The 22,217-nt window shown below is 35.9% G+C and overlaps 1 protein-coding gene across 3 annotated transcripts in view; it reads right to left on the reverse strand.

Annotated features, from left to right (window-relative positions):
- Positions 1–13,261, reverse strand: part of LOC142335283 (uncharacterized) — a 53,821-nt gene extending 40,560 nt beyond the window's left edge. Inside the window, exons 1-2 of one of the 3 annotated variants that reach the window (XM_075383717.1) lie at positions 13,191–13,261; positions 68–148 (exon numbers count right to left, since the gene is read on the reverse strand). In XM_075383717.1, coding sequence (XP_075239832.1) covers positions 68–96 — 29 coding nt within the window. In that variant the 5' untranslated portion in view covers positions 97–148; positions 13,191–13,261. The other 2 variants (XM_075383716.1, XM_075383718.1) reach the window with 2 other exon arrangements.
- Between the last annotated feature and the right edge of the window lie 8,956 nt (positions 13,262–22,217).

Consider the following 22,217-nt stretch of genomic DNA (forward strand, 5'->3'; position numbering starts at 1 on the left):
TAGTTAAAAGTTCCCATACTTTTGGAAAGCTTGTCGTTATTTTTGTCAAAAGGAAGCAGCGACAAGCCTGTTGTCATCGGAATCACTGTCTGACATCTTAAATCAATTCTTCTCTAAATTCTGACGTCGGTGGTTCTTCTCACGAAAGCTGAAAAAATTATTATGCTTTGCAATGCCTTGGAAGTCAATGCGGAAAAGATGTGATGAAAAAACTAAGAAGCCTAATTTATCGGTCCATTTATTTTCCACAGACAATAAACAAACGAATGTTCTGTATAGCCAATTTGATGAGAAAATTGCTGTTAAAAAACCAGATAATCATATAAACCAATTCACAACTTGATTAAATATGTTCTCTGTACTAATTCAAAGGTAAAGCTAATTAAATTTGATTTAATTCAAATCGGTCTTATGCGCATTTGCAATTGCAATTGCCATTTTGGCTTCTATTGTTAGAAGCACAATATAATTTTTCTCTAAATGTCATTTTTCAAGATCTGTAACGTAAGTTAAAACTGCTATATGATTAATCTGCAATAGACAAAAAATCTAAATTATTCCCCTGCATAAAATTAAAATGAATAGTTTGTAGACTAAATTAACAAACTGTTAACATTCAGATCTGATGAATTTAAGTAGCTTCGGAGACTAAAGCCGGCTACAACTTTTCCATCATAGAACCACAGCTTCGCAATCTCGAAAAAAAGGGTTCAGATATTTGTAATTTCAGTTAATTTACAAAATTTTGTAATTCTCATTTGAAATTGCTATTGTGATGATTTTGTTTAGTGTAAATTGATTTCTTGATCGAATTGAATGATTTCTTGTAATTTTAATTGCGGTTTGCGCTCATGAGTTGCGCAACGTTCTATCTTATTGTTCCAACCCTCTTGAGGGGGGAGGAACTATATACTCAACTGGGTTTTTTTTTGTTCCGTGAATTTTCGCCGCTCGATATATTCATCGTAGAGAGTTGAGACTGGTATCATTAGAAAGCTCGTCCAGCGTAGAATATAGAATTAAAAAGATTTTTTTAATTTTCGTTTTCTACAGGGAGTCATCTAGGCTTAAACTTCTGAGAAAAGAAGAGTGAATTCACGTTGTTTTTATTCACATTTTCCGGAATTTTTGCCTAAATTTTCGTCAATTTTGCTAAAATTTATTATAATTTTTAAGAATAGTGTCGTTGATTTTATTTTTGAAGACGAACAAGCATTGTTGATTGTTTTGATTTAATTTTTTGGTCAAAAAATCTGGATAAACATTTCAAAATTTAGCCTTTTTCATCAACAACAGCACGAAATAAGCTACTTTAGTCCACTTTGATTAAATTTGCCTACAGTACACCTCCAAACAACACTCATACAATCTTTGTAGACTCAGAGGGGGGCTATTTCTACTTCAGAGTCCGCAGAGAGTGCCTTGTAGTTAAAACTTTGCCGTTTTTTGCTAACTTTACTCGTTGATTATCAAAAATGCAAAATTTATTTTGAGTTTCAACTCAGAAATTATCTATATCTACAACATTCGAAAAATCAATTGTTCTTAACGGACAATAAGTATTAACAGGGGTAGTTTTGGGCCATTCTTGGACTGTTACAATCCAAAAAAAATCGGGTTGTAATCAGTCGGTCTTTTTTTTTTAAAAAAAAAAGAATTTTTTTTAATAATAAAGAACAGAACACATCAAATCAAAGCTCAGGAGTGATAGGTCCAACCAATTCGCTTGCTAAACAGCTCCAGGCTAATGCATTTAGTTTTTTAATTGAAAGTTTATGGTCGTTTCTTTTTTAAAAATAATTGACTTTTCAATAAATAATGGCTTAATTAACTTTTCCTCTATTTTTTTCTTAATTTGTTCAACTTCCAGCTTAGTGTCAGCAAAAAAAGACTGCTTCTTCTTTCTGCTGAGTTAACACTTATTCTCGGTTGCAGTTTTAAGCCTGAAATTATTGTTTTCTGGCTTTGATACTACAAGATTTTAGATTTTTGTTTGTTTTGATATTTGCCAGTTTTTCACGTTTTCTAAGTTTGTCACATTATCACATTATTGACAGTTCTCATGTCACCTTATTGGCATTCAAATTACAGCACAATTGAACATATTAAAATCCTGAAAGATATAAATCATCGTTTTAATGGCCTCGACGCCTCTTTCTTGAAGAAATCAATTGAATTTTTTTAATTTTGTCTTAACTGTCATTTATACTTTGTCGTTTCGGTCGTATGAAATTTCCTGTATAGTGATAGCTTTCATTGGCTTTTCATGGAAGAATAGAAAAACCGTTATTCTGATATTAGCAGATAGCTGATGGCTTTTATGACTTTCATACCCATCGTTTTCCAAAATTAAAAAAAAAAACTTTTTTAACTTCGCAATTTTGTTCTTTTTATGTTTCTTTTTGTTAACTAATCTCGTTAGTTGATTACAGGTCAAATATGACATTATGGGTGTCAAGGGAATAAAAAGGATTGGTGTCCCAAAATCTTTTTTTTAAAGATTTTGTTATGACCTTACTGGCTTCGACACCGCTTTTCCACAAAAAAAGTAAATTAATTTGATTTTTGTCATATTTGACGTTCTTTTTGTAGATGCAAGAAATATTCTGGATAATTACAGGTCTCGAGGGTTTCCTTTTCATGAATAAACGACGATATTTAAATAGCTCTTTTTGTAATTAACGCCTTTCATGACATTGAATGTAATTTTGTTTCGAAAAAAAAAATTAAAAGTATTACATGCTTTAGCACTTCGCTTTTTTGTCTATTTGTTACCTAGTCTTACTAATGAATGGCCACGTACTACATTATAACTGTTTGAAGAAGGCGCAATCAAATATATTTTGAGTGCCAAAATTTGGCTTGACGGTTTTGAAAGCGTTTTCTGGCAAGTTTCAATTGAAATTTTGTTTGTTCTTTGTTGTTCTTTTTAGCCGCTATAAAAAATGAATAAGGTCAGGTCCTAATGCCCTTCTATAGAAGCAGTGGTAATCGCAAATTTGTGGTAATATTATTTTTTCCTAATGGTATTTATTACTTTGAAGTTAATTGTTTCAAAAAAATAAGTTAATTTTTTTTTTACTTTACTGTTTTTGTTCTTTTTTGTATAATTGTTACCAAACCTTTTTATGGACTGGTCGCATATGTTTTCTGGTGATTTATAGGTTATTTTTGTTTAGTTTCAGGTTTATCTGACGGTATGTTGAATTTGTTATTAAATTTAGTTTTTAAGAGGGACATAAATTTTTTGATGTAATTAATGTTTGTTGTTGTTGTTGTTTGATTTTGCTGTTCGTTTTGACTCGCTTTCTTAATATTGACATATTACAGCAATCTAATGCATCAATTTTTACTCCACTGAGTTATTTGGTTTGGAGGTTATCTTATCGTTCATACAGAATTTTTTGAAAAAGACTTGGGCTTTTTTGGGATTCGCAAAAAATAATTTTTGGGTTTTTCTATCTGTTCCTCATTTGGTAGACAATTATGCCAAAATTGTGGATGGGCGGGGTCGGAACCTTATGTGCCACTGCACATTACCGAGCCGCCTTGTTACTTTTTAAAACTAAAGTTCTTCATACGAAGCAACTTTCTGTGACATATTTTTACATGTTTAATCCATGATTAAAAGCAAAAATATCAACTCTCCCATAATTGAGGTTAATTTATATAATCAGGGGCGACTAGATCGAATTTCGACAAAATTAGTTCAAAAATTTTATCGAGATAAAACCAAATACAGCGTTTTTGGATTAGCAGCAAAATTTGGCTCCCTTACATTTGATTCAAACTTTGAAAAGGTAATAGTTTCGCACATAAATGATGAAACTATTAAATAAAAGTAAAATTTAAATATGCACTTTTTGATATTCTTTTTTTCATTTTTGTTTACAAACAAATTTTCATCTAACATTCTACCAACCCGAGTGTATCTACATCTTGTTTTTGTTCCCCTAGAGCACTAACAACACGAATCTAAATGCAAAACCGACTCCAAGAAATCTGTGCTGTACAAAAAATTGCTAAGAAACTAAAAGCTACGTAACCAAGCATGAGCTAGGAAATCAACATCGACCCGCAAATGTTTTGGCCTAACAATTCCATATACAAGGGGAATGTTTTGTTTTCTTAATATTTTTTTTTATGCACATCAAAATTTGCTCAAGTTCTTGAGATAATCCAACTTTTGTAAAAAAAGAACTCTATAATATAAGCCTCGGAAGTTTAAAGCTAATTTGAGAATTTTGCGAAATTATTGTTTTGCGGGGAAATTTGTGAAGTTTAAAACTGAACCTGTATATTTGATTTTCTCACCAGTGTTAATGACTCTAATTTCAGCACTTTTTAAAAACTGAGAAAACACTCTTATGCAAAACGCAAATAATTGTCAAGAATAAGGGGAATTTTGTAAAAAAAATTACCTGCCCTTTTATTAGAAAAGGTGGCAATTCGGAAAATTACTAATTGCAAAAATTGCCCCCTATCTGTTTCTCACACCATCTTGTTTCAAATCCAAGTAACTCAAGAAAAACATCTCCAAAACCAAAAATCACTTTTGAAAAAAGAGGGGAAGTTTGTGTTCTTAATTACGACACCTCCCTCTTATTAAGAGAAAGGCAGTATTTTCTGAAATTAATTTTAATTGATCTCATTTGATTCCTGCAATTGAACATTCTCAAACTGGCCAAAATTTGTCACCCACTTCGTCAACTTCTGTGTAAATCAAAAAAAGTCAATTAAACAGAAATACTTATTTTAAAACAATTATTTTCAAGAAATATAACCCGAATAGCAAATTCAGCACCAATGTGGCACTCGGTTCGAATGTGATGTTTCGTGTTCGACATAGGAGTAGCTCGCGAGCAATTTATTCTGGATGGATGGAAAACCATAGCATTTGCATCTCGTTTTCTAAATTCGCATCTCGAAAGGTATAGTGTCAAACATCTAGAATTGCTTGGGCGCAAATCGGTCATCGAAAAATTTTAAGAACTACTTATATTGATAACATTTGACCATAATAACGGATCAGGGAGATTTCCTTTCCATCCAAAAGAACATCACTCAGAAAAAAATATGTAGTAGCCGTCTTACGCAGGTGGTTGTTTTCAATTGAACGCTTCCCGGGAGCAAAAATCCGTCTTGTTAACTATAATTTTCGACAATATTATCAACAATCCCAAAAGTCTCATCTTATGATGAAGGATAAATAAAAGCAAAATTGAAATGATTGCGGCCACAGCTAACTCATTAAAATTGATATCTGAGCAATGTGCATCTCAATTACATAGAATATTTAAGTTATAGACACCAGCCGCGCGAAATCAACACGCAATTAATACAGACTCAAATTCAAGTAATTCAATTGACACTTTCGCGACCCAGTCACGCAAATCAGTCTCATCTCTTCGAGAAATCACTACATATAAAAACTAACAATTCAATCATCCAAATCTTCTAAAAATTAGAAGATTTTATAACCTTAGAAAGCTTGCTCACACCAAGCGAACATCTTTTAACAACTAACCGCGATTCTCACACCATCCATGCATAGTCCCAATGACAGAGAGCACCCGAAAAACAAATTTCGATAACATAATTGGCAAGGTCTTCAGCAAAGTACCATCCTTGACAGATAAGGACGCGCGAGATAGGGCGTCCTTATCTATCACATAAAGAAGTGCGAGATTGTGTTCTGTAGAAAACCGAGAAATATTTAGAAGGATATCAATACTTGAATCCATTGGGGACCCCCACGTACGATCAGATTGACTCTGTGTGGATAAAAAAAAATTGACACCCTGCCAGAAACTGTTGTACACGATATTCATGCTAGCCAACCGGGCAGGTGGGCTCTGATCTGTGTGGCCACACATTGCCTGAAGCTATACATGAATCAGAAAATGGTAGTGAAGTTAATGGAAGTTAAAACTTGCGAAGCGATCGCGTAAATATTTAATGCCAATTAAGCTGGTTAGGCAATCATCACCACACGTATCATGCTTTCAACCCAATCAGGGAAAACAATTATATTTTGGTGGACCCATTTCTGATTAAAAAAATGAAACAAAATTTATATCTTAGCCACCGTAGACGAATCCATTAATTATCCGAATGCATAATTTTTCGAAAACACTATTAATTCTATTGTAATTACATCTTTTGATATGAGTATGCAAGAGCGCAGCGTTCCTCGTCTTGATCAAACAAAGTCGTCTTGATCAAGCCAACACTTTGATTGGTAATCAAGTTAATATTTCCTGTAACCCTACAAAAAAAAAATAATCGATGCCTTAAATTGCGATTTTATTGCATTAAAAATGAAACAAAATTTACTATGTTGTTCAACATGAAACATCCATTAAAGTCTGATAAAGCAACCAAGAATATGCAAACAAAAGATTACACAGATTTCGCCCATCGAAGCACTCCTTAGCGGAAAAGCAAAGACCTGGCTTAGCACAATATGTGCTATAACTAATCTGTCACACTTAACAACTTAACTAGTGAAAGGATAATTAATATTTATTTAAAGGAGGACTCAGCTACTCCCGAAGCAATGTTTGCAGACTACAAATGGGTGGATTGTGAGATGACTGAAGAAAAGATACAGAGCCACATTAAAGAGTCCACTCGTAGCAGAAAGCGACAAGAGACGTGAACCAATGAGCTGAGTATCGTTTTTCCAGCGTTTTGAATATCGCACACGCAATACGAGTTAGACTACGCAAGAAAACAATTTTCTTCACATCGCGAATTCTTCTACAAATAAGCAGCACGAACCACATCACCTCAATTAGATCACCCAATTTCAGACACTGCTTCCCCATCAGCCCTTCAGCAAGTGTTACCCGCTGTATATCCGACAAAACTAACTGACCCTGATAATGGAGCACAAAAAATGGTAGGTTTCATAAGTTCTTAAAAGTCCGAATTACTGTGGGAGTTTTCACAACTCGCTCAATCCTATGATAACCGATCCTCAACCTAAAATACGACGAAAGCAGGTGCCATCCAAAATCCCACACTAATTAAGAAGCAACATTTCAAAAAAAGAATGAAACACGCTCCTACACAACAGAGCATTTCGAACAGTCTTTCGTACCGACCCGCAAATCCGGTGCATCTAAGATTCTTGAACTTCGACACCGGGCAATTTTTTTATCGACTTCAGCATTTTAAACCGAGCCGAATAAAGTTGATCATAATTAACTGATAGATGCAAAACTACAAAAAAATAAAATTTTTAGTTATTTATAATTTACCATAAATTTGACCTGTGAACAACTACTAATTTTCTTGTAAAGATTTCCTTGAAATTTTTAAACTGTCTACTTTTAATAACATTCTGATGCGTAGGTCATAGATAAGATTATTTGAGTTCATAATTGATTATTTGAGTTCATATTTGAGTTCAAATTGGCATTGGGTAAAATGGCAGGTTGGGTAAATTGGTGTAGGGTAAAATGGCATTGGGTAAAATGGCATTGGGTAAAATGGAATTGGGTAATTTGTCATGTAACCGGTAATTATATTCTAGTTCAATTTGCACCATTTAAGATTGCCTGCTAAATTCTAGACAGATTTCATGCGCTTTTTTTGTTTATATGATGATAGCTTCCCACATTTTCCGTTGTTTCTGTGCCACGTGTATAATAACTTCTTTCACTTGAGTTTTGCTCTCTGTGACAAGCTTCTAAATTAATTTTAATCAAAACCTCTTATCAAATACTGCTGTGAAAAGCAAAATTTTTTTTCACCAGGCAAAACCTACCGTTGAAAATTCTCGTGCGTCGCAACATCTCTACACAATTTTTGCGTCGCAAGATCTATGCACAATTTTGGTCACATACAACAAAAGCCAAAAGACAAATTCATTCAGACTAATAAGGGCATTGAATTACTTGCAAAAAGAAGGAAGTCACAAAAAAAACAAAATTCTCTGCAAAAATCTTTAAAAAACCTGTTTTAGAATGCAACACATGAACAAAAATTTTGCTTGATCCCAGAAATTTTTGTCACGTCTCAATTTCTTGCTCTCTCGATAAACAATGGTATGTTTTTATTGCACTCTCGAAGAACAGCCATTATCTTTTGGTCAGCACCTAAACCATTCAAAAAATTTTTATGCGTTTCGTATCCTAATTTTTCATGCGTTTCATTTCCAATTTTTTTGAATTATAAGAAATAAAATCTGACGGCATCTTCTTTCTGAGTTTAATTCAAAACTCAGATTTTGAACTTCTCTCAAAAAAAGTGCAGGTTTTAATTATAAAATTATATTCTTGAATTAATTTTTAAAACTATTTGTCACTGAGAGCAAATTAAAGGAAAATTACTCAATTTCTAATTTTTTTGTTACAATAAGCACCGCAAAACAGCATAGACTCTTCTTTGTCCTCTGATCCCGTTTAGTGGAGGAGGAACTATATACTAAAACCGTTTTTTCCAGTCAATTTTTTCCTATCGATATAATCATTGTAATTAATCGTGAGTAGTATCATGAAGAAAACTCATTCTACGTAGAAATTTGAAGTAAAATATTTCCTGAATTTTCTTTTTATTCGAGGAAATGTTAAGTTTTGAATTTTTTTGAACATTCACATTCAGTTTTTAGGTGTTATTCTTAATCCATTTTTTGCGTCATCTCTAATCAAATTTAGAATCTTTATATTGAATTATTAATTAAAAAATGTTTTTTTTACGATAACATATGGACCTTTTCAATTCAATTGTTCATAAAAAACGAGCAGCGATGAACACGCTAACGGGAACTTTTGGTCTGGACTAGAACTGACAATCTAAAGAGTTCGATTTATATTGTAGAACTGTTTTTTAAATACGTTTTACAGTCTTTTTGGTCTTTTTATGTCATCCGGATACATTTCAATAATTTCATCAAGGTTTTAATAATGACAAAATTCATATATCAAATGAGGTCGAAAAACATTTTCTTCTTTTTGGAGAACCATAGCTCATGAGTTTATTGTTCTTCGTAGTTTTTCGCTGGTGTTTCGCCTGAATCTGTTGCACGTTTGCAGTCTTATGCCTTTGTTTGTTTGTTAAAAATGCAATTGGCTTCTTAATGTAGAATAAGTTAACCAATCTAAAGCACTGAATGCTAACCAGTATGCTTTAAGGAAAATTTCTTATCAAAAAAAACAAATTGCTTTTTTATCTCATTTATTGACTCATAAATCGGACCCACTGATGACAGGTCCCATGTTCTCAGTTAAATAAGAAGTTAATGTGGTCAATGACTTTATTTTCTGTTCTTATGCTTTTGACAAAGAAGCTACTAGTTTAAAAAAAATTTTGAATGCCTTTTGAAGTTTGGTTCGCAACGTTTGTTCTTTCTTGATTTCTTGTCGCGCTGTCATACAATTGAAAATAACCATTGACGTTACGAGATCTTGATGAAGTTCAGAGCTCATCAAGGAGAAGTTTAACGGACGATAGCGTTTTCTTTTTATGATCTCGACAGTTTCTTGATGACGCTTTCCACTGAGTTCTCAACTCTTGCGAGTGATTGTTGTTGTTTCAATAGTTGTAAGACTTGTTCCGATTAATGAAAGATCTCCCTAGCGTCCAATTGCGGAATAAATTAACGTGCTTGATGTGTTACTATGAAATCTATTGATATTATTAGATCTGATACTACGAGTGGTCTTTAGAATTTAGTGAGTTGTATTAGTTAACTTCCGTTGTTTAAGTTACATTACAAAACTTGGAGATTCAGTAGTCGTTGAGGAGAGAATTTATCCAGAGTAGCCAAAAGTTTTTACTGACAAACTCATTCTTAGACACTCCCTCCTTTTTTTAAACTTTTGGTTTTTGGCTAGTATTGATTTTCTTTATTTCGCCAAAAGTTTTCTTTATTAATGACAGATCTCAAAATCTTTGCATCAATTTTTACTTGGTTAAATAAATCATTCACTGCCGTCATCTGATAGCTTAATAGCCAATGATTGTGTTGATTTCGTTTATATCTTTTACTTTTTTTCAGGATTTTTCCATTATTTACCTTATTGTTCTTCTTTTTACTTTCGCAAATTCTGTCTCATCAATGAGAAATCTGACGCAATTCTTGTGATATAAATTTAAGCTTTCTTATTGGTTTTATGATACAACCGATGTTTTATAAATTGAACTCTAAGCGTTCTCTTAGAAATTTTAATAAGTGATTTTTGTGCTTCTTTTTGTGTGCGTAGAATATTAGAGTTAATTACAAGTTCCATTGAGTTTCAGATGAGACTCAACCAAACGTATACATGCTTTCATTTATAAAGTAACTGAAATTACAGAAATTATTATTGAAATTATAGCGTTTAACATTCAGATAATAGCTGATAATTTTAATAGCTTCAATACTCTGTTATTCAATATAATGTTTTTAAAAGCGTCTCCAATTCTGTATCAACAAAGAAACCGCCCCCTAATTTTGTGTGGACTTATAAATAGAAAAACCAAGATTTTGTCCGTAATGTATTTCATGAGTTTGATATTGTTTGATTTAAAAAGATTGATCAATTTTCAAACTGCGGGTTTTTTTGTACACCGTTTTTTTAGTCCTATTATGGACCGGTCGCATCTGCTTTCAAGTTAAACACAAGAGATTTTGAGCATTTACGGTTTCATCTGATGTTATATTAACTTTGTTACCATATGCTTTAAAAAGTTTTTTCTTAGTTTTTACGTAAAAGTTTCCTTTGTTTTTTGTAAATTTTGTCATTTGTATTGTCTCCTAGTTTCATTAATGGCAAGACTCGTAAATTTTCTAATGCAGCAGAAATTTTTCTAATTCAGTTAGTAGTTTGAGTTCGCAACATTTTTTTACCCAAATAACTTGTATGCAACTGATCTAATCTCTTGATTTATCAGATAATTAGGTCAAAAATGAGTTTGAGCGGGTTTGGAACATTATGCGCAGACGCACAATAACTACATCAATCATACTTAATATAAGATTTATCTTGAATTATTGTTATAAATTTATAAAAAATTGTGACATTCTGACTCTCATTTTGTCGCAACATGAACATATCAAGTGAGAGATTTTCGTGATAAAAGTTTCTCTGTCAATCGTTAAATCGATTCTCATAAATTTTTACAGTTTTTTAATTTTCAGTTTACTGGGAGTTCAATTTGGTTCAATCTGAGTCGAATTTTTGTCCGAAACAAAATAAAAACTGACCATTTTTGAATCGTAGATAGGCATTAGTTACCATATTTGTCAATTATTTTCAGGAAATTATGTTTTGGAGTGTTTCAAAACCTAAAAAAACCGTTTTTTGTAGAAGATTTTTATCGGAAAAATGCGTTTTATTTGAGCGTTTTTTAACCAAAAAATTCTTTTGAAAGACACAGAATTCAATGTTTTCTATTCGGTTATTGCAGACATGAATTCTTTGTTCAATAACAAGAGTGATCTACATTGTTTTCCATTAGACAAAGATTAATCTAATGAAACGATTTTTAAGTTTTTTTTGGTAGTTTGATCCGCGCTTTAAGACTTGAATAAAAAAAACAAGTCCATTTTTGCAAAAATTTTGATGACTTTAACGATATGGTTATCTTGGTAACCCTAGTGATTTAGGACCCAGGTTGAGGTCCCAGATTTCAAGTCCATATGTCCAGACCGAAATGAACGCACAGGGGGTGTAGTGCCTTCAAAATAACGCGCTCCGGAAACACGAATGAACGGAGGATAGTATGGACATAAGTAAATTTGAACGCACGATGCTCTGGGCAAAAGTACGCAACTTTGAACGCACGAAGGTCTGGACATAGGCAACTTTGAACGAACAAAACTCTGATCATAGTGACCCTTGTGAGCACCCTTGAAAATTTTCTGAATGGAAGCAAGAATGCCAAACACCGATGAGCCGATGTTTGACTGAATACTCTTATAAGAGCGCTCACTCAAGTGAAAGCTTTGTACGAAGAAAACCTAAACTCACTTGAGTGCAAAAGTTGCAAAACATCGAACGCAGAAAAAGTCGCATTCAACGTTTTTCTTTGTTTTTGTCAATGTCACGCCTAGAAATTTAGACCAATCTGGAGATAGTTTATCTTGAACGCACGAAGAACGCAGAAATATTTTTGAATGCATGGAAATATGTGCGTTCCGTCTAGGGCAGTTTTAACATAGTCATGTTTTGTCTGGGACAGTCCGGACATATGGACTTTCGGTCTTGGACCTCAACCTGGGTATCGTGCGAGTAGTATTGTGTGAAACGATTGGATGAGACGCCTACTAAGAGATGGTGTAAGAACTTCAGATCTAACACCATAAAAATTCCCCTTATAAAATCTTGCACGATCAAAATTTCGTTAGCAGAATTTTTATCAAGTGAGTAAAAATATTGGGAAATGAAATGAATATGCTGAAATTCCGGATTGACCTTGTTGTTTATACGGTCATTGAGGTCATTCGAGATTGGTCACATAATTCCCGGGTCGAGGTTTGGTCCAAAAATAATGTAAGATTAGCGTTGAATAGCCATGAAAAAACTTTTTTCACCGCAAAGCGCCCGAATCTTTTAACGTTGAATGCGGTGAATTTTTGAGCTTTTACCGGTGAAAAATTTCTTTCACCACATTCACCGTATTTCTTAAAAAAGAAACTGCCCTACACGGGTTCGAACCTCTCATCTCTTGCATGTCATCAACTTGTTCGTCCACTGCGCCATCTGTCACGCACTTTATTGAAATTTCCTGTAAAGTTAAGATAAACGTTGAAATTAGCGGTAAATATTTGTAAGATTTGCGATTTTAGCGGTGAAAAACTTTTTTCACCGCATTCTGCTGATAGCGGTGAAATTTTTTTTCACCGCATTCTGCTGGTAGCGCTGAAATTTTTTTTCACCGCATTCTGCTGGTAGCGGTGAAAAATTTTCTTTCACCGCTTAAGCAAATCTTACATTTAAAAACGCAAATCTTACATTTTTACTCAAATTCACCGCAAATCTTACATCTTTTACCGATTTTTAGCGGTGACACCTCGACCCGGGTTTTCAATTCCAGGGTCCAGGTATACTCTTCCCCACAACAATTCAACAGGAAAAAGTAATAAACAATAAACTCACCGAATTCAAATTTTGTTATTACGATTGATATTTACAATATAGTTAAAGTTTCGGTAAGAATTTATGATAGCAGCTGACTAAAAAGTAGAAGTAATTACTAACAAGAACGCAGTCGTTTCTTTTCACATGTACGTTTTTGATCTTTTGGAGGTATGCGTTGAAAATTATTTACTTTTCATAGAGAGATTTGACTTCGCATTTAAAAAATCAAACTTGTAATATACTTTGCAAGTGAAGTTGTTGTTCAACAATTAAGGATATTATTTGAAAAGTAACAATCAACTCGAGTGTTACTTGATGAAAACAGACATAAGTAGTCAACACCATGAAATAGCACAGCACGACTCACTCCAAACACATTTACTGGGGGGGGGGGGGGCAGAAAAAGCTGAGGACTTTTTTTTCAAAAAAAAACTGGGTTGACAGTTCTCAGCATCCGCAGCGCACACACGCGCAAACACACAAAAACACGCACTCACACACACACAGGCGCACACACACACACACACACACACACACACAGACACGGACTCACATTCTCGCACAATCACACACGCTCTCTCTCTCTCTCCCTCACACACACACACACACACACACACACACACACACACACACACACACACACACACACACACACGCACTATCACCCACACACACAAACACACACAGACACACACACACCCACACACACTTGCACACAAATACACACGCACATCACACTCAACGTCAAAAATGAAGCTCCATTTGGGATATGATTTATGAAAATTGGATGGAAGAGTCGCTACCACAAAAATATTTCAGTAATGCAGAAACAATTACAATGTTATCAAGAAAAAAAAACGATGTATTTTTATAGCTGATTGGTCCCTCAGTTTCTTGAATTTTTAATTATCTTAAAGTCAAAGATCGGGAGAGAGTTATAGAGCATCCCGCAATGAAAAAATTGAATAAAAAACAATTTTAAAGCGGTTTTCATTTTAAAAAATGTTATCAACAAAATCCCTTCTACGGCCTCAATCAGGGACCATTTTAAAGATTTAAATCCTCTTAAGTCGAATTAATTCCGTTGAAAAAATGGATTATAAATGCTTAAAAACCTTTGAAATGGATTGAAAATTGAGCTACGAAACTCCATTAAATCTGTTTTTACTATAGTTTCTTCGCTCAGTGAAAACCGTTATATTGTTTTAAGTTTAAATTAACAATTCAAAATATTTTGAAAGTTTTAATTGAAAATTTCAAGTCCATCAGTTTTCCATCAAGTTCAGTCCATCCACTCCATGCAGTACCTTCGCAACAGCAAGTCTTTCGGCTCAACAAGTGCTCATATGAAGAACACAAATATCTGCATCTAAAATAGAGAACAATATGCTTCAAAACCTTAAAAAAATTTTCAAAACGATATCAATTAGCAAAACTTTTGAATAAAATAATGAATTAAACCTGCATAGAAGATGTCGAAGGTAGATTGAATTTGCTCATTCTTCAAAATTAATTTTCGACTCTAAACAAGGTTTCATATTAAAATTTGACCAAACCAATAAAAAAATGAATTGAACATGAACTCACCGAACTGCAGAAGAACTATATAAACTCGAAAGCTCAGATTAAATGAAGTGTTATATATCCCTCAAAATCATCATTTCTTGCAATTGCTCAGGTCATTAGGTTAAGAAAACAGAAAAAGTAAAAAAAACCCTATATGTTTTTTTGGAGATCGTTTGCCTGAAATCACGAAGAATTGAAATAGTTAAATTGAAACTTAAAAAATCCAAACTGAACTGTTCGATTTTTGGGCTGCTTTTTGATCTCGATTTAGTCTCGATTTAGTCTAGTTTTTCACCTGGAAAGAAAAATTTGTAGAGCCAAACAAATAAAAATTTATAGCCGATGTAAAATGAACAAACCGATTTTGCTCTCTTGGTCTCGATGGGTTCTCATTTGGTCTTGATTTGGTCTCAATTGTGACCTGGAAAAAAAATTGTAAAGCAAAACAAAAATAAATTTATAGCCAGTGTAAATTGAACTAACCGATTCTGCTCTTTTGGTCTCGATATGGTCTCAATTTGATCTCGATTTGAACCTGGAAAGAAAAAATGGTAAAGCCAAAAGATTGTCTAAAAATCGGTCGCGAGAAAATAAGACAACTCTTAAATTGCTTTAAATCCGTGTAAAAAATTGTTTGCTATCGTAGCTGCAAGTTTCTTTAAATATACACGATATATTGGCAAAATGTAGTCTTAGCCTTAGAAAATCTCCATAAAATCGATTGCTTGCTTAAGTTTTACGAACCGGGATAGAATTTTTTTCCGCACTTGTTATTTGACAATAAAATGGTGGAACAAAAACATTATTCCTCATTTTTAAAAAAACATTTTTTTATCGGTTGAAGAAAAAGCCTAACTTCCAGATTTAAGGAGAGATGTAAATATTTTGAACTGATTTTTGTCAATTGAAAGTTTCTGCATCTATTTCCTTGCCCAAATTACGCGTGTTTTCATACATATGCAGACATGTGTGTTTATCAGGACTTTTCCCCGTAAATTGTTCTCGTTTATATTGGTTTGAACGTATTTACTGGTATTAAAGATTTGAAGAAACAATCAAAACAATTATTGATATTTCTGCAGGGTGGAATTCTTTGCTCGAATGAGGTCCTTCGTCGTAACTGAGAAATTTGGTATTTTACATGCGAGTCATAATACGACGTGTTACATTAAAAAAATACTGCAGAAAGAAGTATACAGAGTGAAATATTACGCTTAGTGTTTACTAGGATCCCACTGTCACCAAATCCTGGCAAATGTTTGCAAAGTTTTTCAGCATCGGAAAGTATTAAATCATTCAGAACAATTTTTCTTGAACGGTTTTCCTTAAGAGGGGATGTTCTCTGAGGAGAAATTCACGACTACCCAGGATGCGGTGCGCAACCCTAGCCAGCTCTGATCAGACCGACTAGGGTCGCGCAAGGGAGTAAACCACGATTATTCCACAGAGTCTGGCAGACTATTTAGGAGTGGAAGGTCTCATCAGGGTCATTGTTGGAGCTGAGCTTAAGGAAAACCAAAATTGCGTAGGACGAAAACTATTACTGTGTTCTATTTTATCCCGATTATCCATCCCCTTAGCGAGGAAACTGTGTATAGCAAATCAGAAACAGCCACGTATGCCACGTCAGCGCAAAAATTGTTAACAAACTGAACAAAAATAAGAACTCACAATCTCAATATCTTCTCAGCCTAGCAACTCGAGCTAGCAAAAAAACTCAGCAATAAAATTGTTGAAATAATATAGTCTTGAGCAGTATATTTGTTACTGTGTCTTGCTAAAACCAAACCCTTGAGCAGTAAATTTGTTAAATTTATACTGTGTCTTGATAACAAAAATTTGCCTTGAGCAATAACCTATCAAATATTGTGTCTTGTATCGAAAACGTCTCGAGCAGTGAATCCAATTTTATGTGTCCTGATTTCCAGTCTTCAACTCGTGAGTACTCTGCGAAAATCGCAACACACACACACACACACACACACACCCAGGATTAAGGTAGAAACCAATTCTTCATAACACTTCTTAGGCATATATTTTTGGTTTTGATTTGTTTTATCAAAACGATTGAACTGGTAAACATAAAGAGATCCCGTATTGTGTGATCTGTGGACCCAGTTCAATTGAGAAAAAATCCAAAATTAAGTTAATCGAATAAGTTAATGCAACGGTAAGTACAGCAGAGCGGATATACAGTTACAGAAGCAAACTGCATCAACGAAGTATCCGGACAGATTTTGTAACCACTCAGAACGAACTGGGTGGTGAAAAACTTTCTTTGTGAAACACAAGGAGAGCAGCCGTTACATTTGGTCCGCCGACCCGGACAGTGGAATAAACTGCTGTCCAACCCAACAGTCGAAGTGACGAAGTCATCGACGAACGAGAACAAAACTCACCGAGCAATTCAACAACGCAAAACCAATTAGGCAAAGCACATAGGAACGTTGAAAAGCATAACTCAATTAAAGCAAACAAACAAAGGAGCTGTAGAGATTCAAGCTGCAGTCCCGAAGTACACAAGAAGTGACTCCGTCACAGAGTCAAAGCGTTTTGGATCGACAGATCAACAACTTGCGAAACAACTGGATTGAGAAGCAGGAAGAAGGTTTTGAGCTCTTTAAGAATCGAGATCGACCAAGCAAGCTCAAGACTCTTTATCAGCAGATACTGCAAATGTACGACAGCGTTCAAAAACTCGTGAATAAGAAAGCTGAGACTCTCCGAGACCCAAATATTTCTTTACAACGCAAACTTGAGACAGAAAAATACTTTCAATATTTGAACGCAGAGTGGTTACCGTATATCCACGGAGAGACAAACATGTCAAGCCAGCAAAACCAGTCAACTCTTCATGCCAATGAAGAGCAACCGCCGGCGAATAATGTGCATCAGTTAGAACAAAACGTTGGAACTCCAGAGTTTAGCCAAAACCATGATAGCACAAGCTATGCAACGACGAATACGGTTACACGAATCGTGCAGACAATCAACCAGGATACAGAAAACGCTTCGGAAACATTTTCAGTGAAACGTCGGGTTGAAGAACGAATAAAGGAATTTGAAATTGAATTCAAAAGAAAGTTGCAAATCGAACTAGCCCAATTTGATCGAAAGAGGTTGGAGCTAGAAATGCAAATGAAAGAACTAGAGATGCAACATCAGCTTCGGCAAAAGGAGCGAGACCTAGAGCGCCAATTGCAAAGAACAGCATTGGAGAAAGATGACTTACGTTCTCAATCGACTAAGGCGCGTGACAAGTCACCTTTCAATTGTTCCTCAAAAGGGAGAGATGTCTCGGAGTGGGCGAATTCGATGAACAACACGCAAAAACCAATTCGACCAAGAGCTCGCTTCGACGTCAGCCCTGAACGAAATAAGCATAGGCATTACCCATGGTACCCAAACTCTCGTGAACGCTCAGTAAGTGCTGAAGAGCGGGATATATCGCCGATAGCTGGAAGGCACTACAACACTGGACATTCAGGCGGTAGTTTACCAAAATTGAGGTTGAAAAGTTTTGACAGAAAACCGCTGGAGTGGCCTGAGTGGTCTAGCATGTTCATAGCAACAGTAGATAAACGCATGATTCCCGACTCAGAGAAAATGAGCCATTTGAAGACACTGCTAACAGGCAAAGCAAAATCTGAAATCTCGGGAATGGGCTATTCTGGACAGTTTTATAGTGCTGCCTGGAACATTTTAGAAAGAAAATTTGGAACACCGCATGTAATTATAGATGCGCAGCTCGAGAGCCTACGAAAAGCTAATCAAGTGAAACCTCATGATTCAACCAGCCTGATTAATTTTTCTGTTATTGTATCCAACTTCGTGAACGTGCTCAAAGAGCACAAACATATTGGTGATTTGCAATCAAGTTCGACATTGTACATGGCAGTTGATAAGCTACCTCAAGTTCTTGAAGAAAAATGGTGGTTCTACGTCGATGACAAAGACGAGGACTGGCCTGATCTAATCATGTTTGAAAAATGGCTATCACGAATGGCATTCGTGCATGAAGGGTTTTCATCGTTTAAAGGGGAACAGAAAGAAGAACACCGACGCAACACAAATAGAGAAAAACGACTCTCGAAGACCTCGAACTTCAGTGCAAGTTCAAACCTGCAAGAAACCAAGCAGACGCAAAACAACCACTGTCCACTAGCGGATGGCACTCATAAAATATGGAACTGTCCAATATGTAGGAATATGAATGTCACCGATCGCTATGCAGCAGTGAGAAAAGAACGCTTATGTTATGGATGTCTGGGGAAAGGGCTTGCAGTCAAACATTGTAAAGTCCACCCGTGCGGTATAAATGGATGTACTAAAAAGCACAACAGACTGCTACACTCAGAAAACCAAATGGACGAGGGTAGTCACGCAGTTAACGTAAGCGCAGCAACAATCAAACAGAGTAACCAAGTTACTAGTTTTCTTCAATTAGTTCCGGTATCGGTTCAGAGTGGTGGTAAGAGGTTGACTACCTTCGCTTTCCTCGATAGTGGTTCAACAGTATCGTTCATCGATCAAAGCGTTAAGGATCAACTACAAGCCAAAGGCACGGACGTTACCTTGAACATAGCTGGCATTCATGGGACGCAAGATTTGAGGACAGAGAAGGTTCCTATCACAATAAAAAGACTACATTCAAAGGTGCATTCGATTGAAGCGTTTGCACACCCATCAATCTCGTTGGGAAACACAACATATGATTACAAGGAACTGAAGAACAAATTCAGGCACCTTAATGTTCTCACTAACAGAGCATTCAACTTGATTGAAGTAGGCATCATACTTGGACAGGATGCCTACGAAATTCAACGTCCATTGGACTATAAGATTAGAACACGAAGTGAGCCTTTTGCCGTCTTAACAGAATTAGGATGGGTAGTCAGTGGTCCCATGACAGGCAAGAAAAGTCAAAATGTTTGTCATTTTGCCTTCACAGAAGATGTGAAAGTGGCAGAAAATATCCAATCATGGTGGGTCATAGAAACCTATGCTTCCAAAATAAATGTTGTAAGTCAATCAAAGAAAGAGCAGCAAGCTCAGAAATTTCTTGAGAGCACGACAAAGTTTACAGGCGAGCGGTACGAAGTGGGCAAGCTCTGGAGTGAACCAGAACCCAATCTCCCAAACAACTACGGCTCAGCCATTGGTCAGCTCTACTCACTGGAACGAAGATTCCAACGAGACTCAAATTTAAGGGACTTGTATCAACAGTCAATTGATACAGATCTTGAAAAGGGATTTGTGAAGATCCTGGGCAAATCGGAAGTCAAAGGAACTTTCGGAAAGGAATGGTATTTGCCACACCGTCCAGTACTAAACGCCAACAAACCGGGTAAAGTTCGCCGTGTTTGCAACGCTGCAGCAAAATACAAGGATGTATGCCTAAGTGACAAGTTGTTAGCCGGACACGATCTGCTACACGGGTTGATCGGAACAATATTCAGATTTCGAGAAGGACCAATCGCCTTAACCGCAGATATTGAATCAACGTTTCTTCAAGTGCAAGTTCCTGATCGGGATAAAAGTTGCTTGAGATTCCTGTGGCGACCATTAATGAACGAACCTGTGCAAATTTACGAGTATCAGCGTCATGTTTTTGGAGCAAAGAGTTCACCAACATGTGCCAACTACGCTCTGAAGCGAGTAGCGATCGATAACGAAGACGAGTTCCCAATTGCAGCAAAAACAATCCAAAACAACTTCTACATGGACGATTTCATCAAGTCAGTCAAAACACCTGAAGAAGCAATCAAGGTTTTCAAACAACTGCAACCTCTTTTCTCAAAACATGGATTTGGACTGAAGAAGTGGATCACCAACAGCGACGTGGTAACCAACGCAATCCCAGAGGACTGAAGATCAATCAGCAAAACAAAGCAGGTTGCAGTAGAACCCGGCCAGGAAGGGTCATCGGTGCTTGGGCTTCAGTGGACGATTACCGATGGTAGTCTACAGGTTTGTAGAGGTACAAGCAAAGAAGTTGAGACCCCAATCACCCAAAGGAATATCTTATCTCTAGTTTCTTCAGTGTTTGATCCTCTTGGACTGTTTGCACCATTCAGTGTCCATTTGAGACGACTCCTGAATAGCATCTGGACCAAAAATGGACAACATTGGGACAACTCAGTAGAACCTAACGAAGAAGAAGAAGAGCTTCTGAAGTGGAAGGCGCAGCTTCCAGAAGTAGCGGAAACCAGCACTGATAGAAGATACTTCAGCACAGGCAAGGACAAATGGGAACTTCTTTTGTTTTCCGACGCATCTGAAGACACAATGTGCGCTGTGGCATACCTACGTTCAAAGCCCAAAGAATACTCAGCAGACTTAGTATTTGTAATCGGAAAGTGCTGAGTCGCACCGATGCGACACCTTTCCATACCATGCTTGGAACTACAAGCAGCAGTGATGGCGGTGAGACTTAAAGAACAGATAGTGAAGGAACACGAATCGAAGAGTCACAGTTGTAACTTTTGGAAAGACTCCACTACTGTTCTGCAATAGCTCCCACCGTAAGCAACAGCTGTTTGTTGCTAACACAGTGGCTGAGATTTTGGATACAACTAATGTTTCACAGTGGAATCATGTGAGTGGTATAAACAATCCAGCTGACATCGCGACACGAGCGATCAATGTTGAGGAACTTAAGAGAAGCGAATGGCTCACTGGGCCAACCTGGTTGAAGCAACGAGAGAACGATTGGCCTGAACAGTTGAATTTAACATTTGCTTCAGACGAACAAAACGACGAAATGGTCTTCTCAGCAAAGGTTGAAGAGAAGAAGCCGATGATTCAGCGGGAACGATTTAGCAGTTTCAATCGACTAGTAAATACAATGGCATACGTACAGCGCGTATTTATAAAACACAACCCGGCAACAAAAACACTAAATGGTGAAGAACAAGAGGGTGCACAAGCAAGCATCTTCAGACTACTGCAGCGAGAACAGTTTGCTGAAGAGATGAAATCTCTCAAGGCTGAAAAGGAAATTCCAAAAAACAGCAAAATCCTCCAGTTTTCACCAATCATTGACCAGCCAGGACTTATTCGTGCCCAGGGCAGAATAGGTAAAAGTCAATTGAACTTCGAAACCAAGCATCCAATACTGTTACATTGGAAGCACCATGTAGTTGAATTATTCTTGCAAAATGAACATAAGAATAATCATCACGAAGGTACTGAACATGTCAGAAACATAGTTCAGCAGAAATTCTGGATCCTAGGCATATGAAATGCTTTGAGATCGATCAAAAACAAATGCATTAGATGTCGAAAAGGAAGAGCCCAAACAACGGCACCAGTAATGGCAGATCTACCTGAATAACGATTAGTCGCATCAACAGTATTTTCGAATGTGGGCGTAGACTCTTTCGGACCATTCACATTAAAGTAAACGAAAAGCGTTGGTGCAGTCTATTCACGTGCCTTACTGTATGTGCGGTACATATAGAGATTGTACCAAAACTAGACAATGATTGTTGTCTGAACGCAATTAAGCGATTCATTGCACGAAGAGGCAAACCGGTTAAAATGATTAGCGATAACGGGACAAACTTCGTTGGAGCTGAA

Source organism: Convolutriloba macropyga, chromosome 2 (assembly GCF_964194025.1).
Source record: "Convolutriloba macropyga chromosome 2, txConMacr16.3, whole genome shotgun sequence".
Taxonomy (NCBI): Eukaryota; Metazoa; Xenacoelomorpha; order Acoela; family Convolutidae; genus Convolutriloba; species Convolutriloba macropyga.